The 8322-nt window shown below is 43.7% G+C and overlaps 1 protein-coding gene across 1 annotated transcript; it reads left to right on the top strand.

Annotated features, from left to right (window-relative positions):
* Positions 1 to 5070: 5070 nt before the first annotated feature.
* Positions 5071 to 6491, top strand: LOC105061201 (24-methylenesterol C-methyltransferase 2). Its single transcript, XM_073256825.1, has one exon. The coding sequence runs from the start codon at positions 5179 to 5181 to the stop codon at positions 6286 to 6288; it is 1110 nt and encodes a 369-aa protein (XP_073112926.1). The 5' UTR covers positions 5071 to 5178; the 3' UTR covers positions 6289 to 6491.
* Positions 6492 to 8322: the final 1831 nt, after the last annotated feature.

Raw genomic sequence — 8322 nt, 5'->3', positions numbered from 1 at the left:
CAGATTAAATATGATATCCCAATAGTTTGACATCGACTTAATAATGGACAACTACGTTATTGACTATTGACATCGATTTAGAGGCGATCTCTGAACATAGCAAAATTTTAATCAAAATAAGTTCATCAAAGAAATAATGGTATTGGGTTATTCCGACCATGATCAGGTATCAAGCATTAAGATTCAACCTTAGATAAGCTACAAGCTCATGATTTAGACAAATTTTGATGAAAGAATATTTAATTATGAAACAAAAGGGAGTGTTTCATTAAAAAAACATTCTTACAAAAGCTTGGGATCAGGCTAAGTACAAGAAGAAAAGAAAAAGCCACACAAAGAAAAGGAAAGGAGCTTTACTACTAGGCTTGGGAGCGGCTTTGGTGGTATGCTCAAAATCAGCTTCGACGACAATGGCAATGGCTTCGGCAGCAACCACTCTCCATCAAATTCATCACTGCCACCCTCGATCAAAAGCAAACTAGTGTTGACTTTAGGAAATGGTAGTTCCACTAAAGCCTTACAGTCCTCGAACACGAGGCCATAGGCAATAGGTGATCCTTCAATGATTTCGACTTCGAAGGCCTTAGAAGCCTTTTATTCCTCCACTGCTTGGGCCCCAACTTCTCGAGCAGCCACCTCCTTTATGGCTGCCTTCTTCTCAATAACAATCTTTTCATCCTTAGCCTTCTATATGGCTGCCGTATTGAATTTAAGCTCTAGCTGGAGCTCAGTGACTGCTGACGAACACATCGGCCACCACCTTCTCCATCATCGCCTAAGCTTCAATTGCTTCAATGATCTCCCAAAAGGTGCAAAGCTTGGACTCATTTCAAGTAGACACCTCCTTGGTGGCTTACAATTTCTCCTCGATAGCCTTCACTCACTCCTCGGCAGCTTTGATTGCTTCATCGATGGCCCTGACCCAAGCCTATACTACCCGGGCCTTCTCCTCATTCAAGCAGCTAAGTCAACTGAAGTTGACTAGCCCCTCATGTAGGATGGTTATGTCATTCACCAGTTGTTAAAAAAAAAAAAAATCAGAAAGTCAATTTGAAATCATAGAAAAGAATTTATAGATAAGAAGTCTTATCCCAAGGAGAGTTGCAAAGCTGGTGCTCAAAATCTCATCCAGCAAATGAGATTTCTTCTCCAACCAGTTGGTTGGTAGGATGACCATCTTCATTAGTTCCCTCATAAGTTGATGGTTGTGGAGCCAGGGGTCATTAACTCGAACCCTAATTCTCAAAGTAAATATCTCCTCTTTGGCTCGGGATGAGGGTTTGGGGATGTTGGATGCAACAGGATTCGAGGCTGCTTCCAGCATGGCAGGCACGGCTAGTGTCAGCTCCGGTGTTGGCTGGCACTGTGGTTAGGGGGTGGACTATGTGCTTGACTTAGACCCTTCAAGGATGGTGGTGTTTCTTGCAGAGGAACCACCTCGATGATGTTTGGCTTATCATTGATCTCTATGGGCTTCAAGCTTAGAAGTAGCAAGAGGAGGAGGGGTGGTCCTCAACATCTCAATCCTCGACCTCTTGCAGGTTGAGGCCCCCCGAGAAGACTCTCCTCGGGATGATCCTGATCTCTTCCAGAAGGCATTGTGGATGGAGTGGCTGTGGGTCTCATAGCTCCATCAAGAAAGAAAAGAGTTAGTAAAAAAAAGAGGCGGCAAAGGAGCTAACTCATACCTGAAGAATTCATTGGCTTCAAACCGACGTCCTACAATATCTACTCGATTATTAATTCATGCTGAGGTGGCACCTCAATGTCGAGCAAAGTATGGTAGTCTTCCTTGTCCTCGAGTTTGATACGAGTGTTCTTATTTGGAGATAATCGAGGCTCACACCATATATGGCTGAAGTCCTGAGGGTGGTTGGTAGAAATAAAGAAGAATCTTTTTTTCCACTAGTGTACTGAAGAGGGCAACCTCTTGATGAATTGGACACTACTCTAATGAGGAAAATACCACCAGTCCCATTCTCAAAGACACCTCTTCAGCATCAAAAAGATGCAGAAAAGAAAATATCTTGAGCCAACCCTGAGAAGATCACACATTATTATCAAAGAACAAATGATATGAATGGAATTAGGAGCAAGGTGTGTAGAGACAATCTAATAATAGTCAAGAATGTTGTAAATAAAGGGATGCAAAGAGAAGCGAAGATCCATGAAGAGACTCCTCATAAATGCCAAGGTGCCCTTCGGTAGCTTGGGTCATCCAGTCATCTCAACCAAGAACCTCCAAGCAGTATCGACTTGGAATGAAGAACTAAGTCTGAACTCTCTCCAGTTCAGACTCAATGATGGTAGACATCTCAGTCCCTTGTCCGAGGAGCCTTATAAGCTCATATTCTGGGCTCTTCAATCACTAGAAGTCTTGGGGTGTAGGTTGAGATGAAGAACCCACCTCGATAGAGTCCTAATGTCTATTCTTGGGCATAGTCTGGGGCTTAGATAGTTAAGAGCTCCGATCACCCAACCGATTTCTATCCTTGACCTCACTACCATAACCTGACATTGCAAATTCAAAAAGGAGAAAGAAAAAACAAAGAAGAAGGAAAGAGACAAAGAACAGAAAGAAGGGCACTACATACAATAGGACCTGGGAAGAAGAAGATACCGGCATCGGAGAAGACGATAGTGAAGATGATGGTGGACTGCGATGGTGCTACAATAGAAGAAAGTTTGCAGAGAGAAAGAAACTGAGCAAATGAAAAAGAAATACTAAAAGAATGATGCCCTATTTATACTATTCACCAATAGCCGAGATTAGCACATCGATTATGGCGCCTACACGAGATTTTGATGTGTGGTGTGCATCCATAGCATTAGAACGCACGACTCTTCGGTGCACCCACCTTCTGATCGTGCCATGTAACCCTATCCACATAGTAATAATTAAGGGCAACAACTTGTGCCATATGGCAGTAGGGGATCAGCCAAAGCACAATCTTTTGAATCTCTATTTTCAGCCTGAGTGACATGCCGCCCTAGTTATCATACCTCCACGTTGCAATCCTATCTCTAAAGCGATACATTAAATATTAGCCAAGTCCAAAGTAATACATTAAATGGTCGATAACTTTTTATTCTCTGAAGTAACATCATTTTAAGCTATCATTTCGATTTTGTACGAACGATCGAGGTTGAAGAAGATAAAAAATCAACTACTCCCATAATCCAAAATGATAATATCTCTTTAGGCTTGAAAGTTGGGGGTAAATCTTATGAAGATAACTAAATTTTTCGACCTTACTATTTATCAACCTGACTCCTCAGACATGCATAGAAAATATCCTTCCCCAGACTCAAATGTTTACCAATCTCGTCCTCAGACACATACCAACCACACATAGAGAAATGATCCTGATACAACCTTCCAAGCCATTTCTTTTATTTGCATAGTTGTAGAGCGATAAATCTGATATCGTTGGCATAATAACTGCTTACGACGATCAATCATGAGCAAAATAACTACCAATAATTTTGATTCATAAATACCTTAACTGTGTCCCTAATATTCGTGATAATGGCTTGTGGATCCCCCTTATATCAAGAGGACCAGAGGGACTCTTGCGTAAGTCTTTTTAGACACAAGGTATCTTTCATTTTCTTTCTTTTTCTATTGTTCTCTAGATTCTGGTTAACTTAAGCATTAGCGGATCCGTCGCTTGACTAATTTCGGCTAGTAGACATTTGATTATGGATTGTAGGAGTCATTCTCCTTGGTCTTCCACCGAACTTCTAGCTCATCCTTGAGCCAATCTCGAGTTCGATCTTCTACCGACTTCTCCGGAGTTTAACAACGACCGTACACTTGAACTTTTAAGAAAAAACTGGCAACATTAATATGTTATTAACTATATTTATTATCGACACAATATCTTTAATTTTATAATCATAAAATTTAATTATCTGATTTATATTTATATTTATATTCATATTTTTGATATCTAATTTATATTCATATCTATTTAAAATAATAAATATAAATATAAATTTTTAAATCTATCCATATTCTTATCGGTATTTGCCAAACAAAACAAATCTGGATTTCAACTTTACCTTTTGTTGCACCTTTTTAATTTAAGATGATATAAATTGATGAATCTAGATGAATGGACGATCATTTCTTTGTACCGATTATTTTTAAAATTTTTTAAATCAAATGATTCATCCTCCCAACTTCGTTCTTCCATCATCCCGTGATCTCAAACAAACACGAGATAAAGGCCAAAAATCTCACGCATGAACGGCTCTTTTGCTGGCTAATAAATGACACGGACCGTGCCTTCTTCTCGACATCATGACGGATCTCAGCCGTCCAACTGATGATATCACGATTTGCGGCAGGCTCGGGAAGCCATCTACACATTTGTTCCACAGTGTAGAGGAGCTACACCTTACATTAAGGCCGAAGCATGGGAAGAACTTAAGAAGAGCAGGCACCTTTCCGGGTTGTTCCACGGTGTAGAGGAGCTACACCTTACATTGAGGCTGAAGGGTGGCAAGAAGAGGAGGCACCGTTCCGGCACGTGCCCTTCACACATGGCGGTGCCAGGCGACACGCGTTTTAAAGAAGGAAAGAAAAATTCCCAAAAGAAAGCCTTTCCTCGCGGGCCCCACCTCGCGACTCCCACGCTCTCCTCAAAAGATCCGTTACACTCCCATCCCACCGAGGTCAAAATATACTACAAATAATAATAATAATAATACCAACAATATTTGCAGCACATAAAAAACCCAATTCGCACCCCTCCAACGTGGCATAATATCATTCGTATATGGGTTTGTTTCTACGACTCTTGGGTTGCCACGTCGTCTCTACTACGGTTGCAGTACTTTCGAAAGCGAGCAAACTAAATAGAGAGATATACACGGCAGGGCAAGATATGCCCGATCTCAGTATCGTATTCCGCCAGACTATCTTAAATTCCGCTCACTCGGGCCACAGGCGCCTGCCACGATTCAGAAAGAGAGGAGGAAAGGGTTCGCGGTTTCGGCTGGTTGATTCTATGGTCCCGCCGGACCATCTTACCGCAGCAATATTCTTCATAAGTAAATCCCAACGATTCCCTGCCGCTCGCTTCTCGCTTTCTCGGTGGGTCTCTCTGGATCAGAGGAAAGGTAAAGGGAAGGGAAGGGAAAGCACTAAGGAGTGAGCGATCGCTGGCGGCAATGGAGACGGCGGCGATGGTTTGGACGGCGGCGGTGGCGGCGGTGGGGCTGATCTACTGGTTCGTCTGGGTGATGGGGGCGGCGGAGGTGAAGGGGAAGCGGGCGGTGGATCTGAAGATGGGATCCATCACGCGGGACAAGGTCGAGGACAAGTACCGGCAGTACTGGTCCTTCTTCCGGCGACCCAAGGAGACCGCCGAGGCGTCGTCGGAGAACGTCCCCGTCTTCGTCGACACCTTCTATAATCTCGTGACGGATATCTACGAGTGGGGCTGGGGCCAGAGCTTCCACTTCTCGCCCTCCATCCCCGGCCGCTCCCACCGCGACGCCACCCGCCTCCACGAGGAGCGCGTGGTCGACCTCGTCGGCGCCCGTCCTGGCCACCGCGTCCTCGACGTCGGGTGCGGCGTCGGTGGGCCCATGCGCGCCATCGCCGCCCGCTCCGGCGCCCACGTCGTCGGCATCACCATCAACGAGTACCAGGTCGGCCGCGCCCGCGCCCACAACAAGAAGTCGGGCCTGGACGCCCTCTGCGAGGTCGTCTGCGGCAACTTCCTCGAGATGCCCTTCCCGGACTCGTCCTTCGACGGCGCCTACTCCATCGAGGCTACCTGCCACGCCCCGCGCCTTGAGGACGTCTACGCCGAGATCTTCCGCGTCCTCAAGCCGGGGGCCCTCTACGTCTCCTACGAGTGGGTCACCACGGCGCTGTACCGCGCCGACGACCCCGACCACGTCGAGACCATCCACGGGATCGAGAGGGGGGACGCGCTCCCGGGGCTGCGTGCCCACGACGAGATCGCGTCGATTGCGCGGAAGGTGGGCTTCGAGGTGCTTGACGAAAGGGATCTGGCGAGGCCTCCGGCGGGGCCGTGGTGGACGCGGCTCAAGATGGGGAGGATCGCCTACTGGCGGAACCACATCCTGGTCTCGGTGCTTACCCTCCTCCGGATCGCGCCCAAAGGCGTCGTCGAGGTCCATGAGATGCTCTACGAGACGGCGCGCCACCTCACGCGCGGCGGCGAGACCGGCATCTTCACCCCTATGGACATGATCCTCTGCCGGAAGCCTCCATTCGCCGCCGGCCACCAAGAATCTTCTTCTTCTTAGTCCTACTCCACCTCACCCAGGGAGGTAGACCTTGTACCTTAGTTTCATCCTTTCTTCTTGTGTTATTCCTTTTTCTTTTTTTTTTTTTTAAAAAACTTTCTGGGTTATCTATCTTATGCTATTAGAAGAAGAAGAATGTAGTAATGGAGAAGGAAATCAAGAATTGGACTTCAATTAAGTATGTTAAATTTATTTTTGGCTGAGGTTAGAATGTCTGTTAGACTGTTAATCTCTCCTTTAGCTGGAGCCAGGCTTTTTCTTTCTTTTCTCTGCCCCCAAAAAAAATTAATTAGGGTTTCGGGTGAACTGGCCGCCACTTCAAGTGTCGTACTTTTTTTTAGTTTGGTTTGAATGAGAGAAACGTCCTATTCTTTTCTGAGTTATAATTAATTATTGCTGAGATCTTTTGTTATGATCCGATGGTGGTGGTTTATGATCTTCTTTGTTCTCCTAATCGGATGGTGGAGGATGAGGGGGATGTGTATATTATAAAATGAGAAAGATTGTGTGGGTGTCAGGGCCGGTGGGTTGGCGTGTGTGTCGAGTTGTGTTGGATTCGAGTGGGGGAGGTGGTGGTGGCACGTGAAAGGCACGACGACAAAAAGCCAAAAGTCATGGTCCCGCTCTGTCACTGTGTGCGCCATGGAGAGCTGGAGTCGCTGTCGCGGAGTCTATAAAACAAAGAAACATAGCAGCATGGTACCACTCAACGTGAGAGAATACGAAAACATTATCTTATGCATTGAAGGAGCTTGAACTTATTGCCTGATGCCCCTTCTTTTTTTTATTGGGTAAAGATCATGCCTTTGAAAGCTGTAACGTTTTCCGGCGTGGTAAATTCTTCCTTCCTGCCACAAACGACGACTTGGTTGGAGTTGCTTGTGTCAATTGTGGTATATAGTCTAGAGGTGGCAATTTGTGGTCCAATTGAATTTGCAACTGATCTGTTCTAAATAAGTTCGAATTTGATATAAAAAATAAAAAAATTTGAGGTCATATCAATTTATTTTATTAAATACATTGGATCTAGATTTAGAATTTTAATCCATTTAATCTATTTTGATTCGTTAAATAATTGGATTCGATTATAATTCAATCTATTCAACCTGGCTAAATTTTTTTTTGTTTGTTCTGTTTGATTCGATTTATTTTTAATCTATTTAAATTTATTTAATTTGATTTGATCTATTTAATAAATAAATTATTTGAATCGGATTATCTCTTCAATAACAAGTTGGATTTAGTTCTGAAATTTTTTATTTATTTAATCAATAAATTGAATTTGGGTTTATGAATTTTTGAGTAGATGGCACCGGTCTTGGTCCCTGTGATAAAGAATAATGTTGAGCGATGAGGACATATGTTGACTCGCTCATAAACAAAGGACAACTATTTAATTGTTTACCTGTATGATGTAGATGCGCTTGGTAGACAGCTGATCTTGACTGCTGTTTGATTCAAATTATTATCAGTGGTGGAACTTTGCTGTATCCATTTTCATGACTTTCATCTAGACCTGCATAAATACCTATGGATTTGGATCTAATTTTTCAACCTGGCAGATTGAATCAAGAGAGAAATTTGAGGCCACATTTTAGATGGGTGGAGCTTGAATTTTCATTGACCTAGCATAAGTCTAGGTATGTGAGTATGTATGTGATATCATTTAAATAATTTTAGGGGTGTTTGGTTGGGTGGAGTTGGGGGTTAGAATGAGAATAGGAATGGATGATTTTTATTTCAAGGGTGTTTGGTTGGAAGGACTTCAATTTCGATCCAGAATGAAAATGATCCAATCTATAAAGCCCAATCTGGCCTTTTCTCTAAAGATTCAAATCCTCATTTCGATTTTGATTTTGATTGCGAATCAAATATTTTTTTAGGATTTTATAATATTACATGGTTAATCTAATCCTTAAATTCCTAATCCTATTGCTGATTCAGCAAAGGAGGTGGCTGTGGCACGTTGCATCCTAGTCTAAAACTCACCCATCACTATGCCACCTTCTCACCTCTTGCCACATTACTCGATGG

This window comes from Elaeis guineensis, chromosome 4 (assembly GCF_000442705.2).
Source record: "Elaeis guineensis isolate ETL-2024a chromosome 4, EG11, whole genome shotgun sequence".
NCBI lineage: Eukaryota > Viridiplantae > Streptophyta > Magnoliopsida > Arecales > Arecaceae > Elaeis > Elaeis guineensis.
The sequence above is the reverse complement of the archived record's forward strand: the minus strand, read 5'-3'. Positions and strand labels throughout refer to the sequence as shown.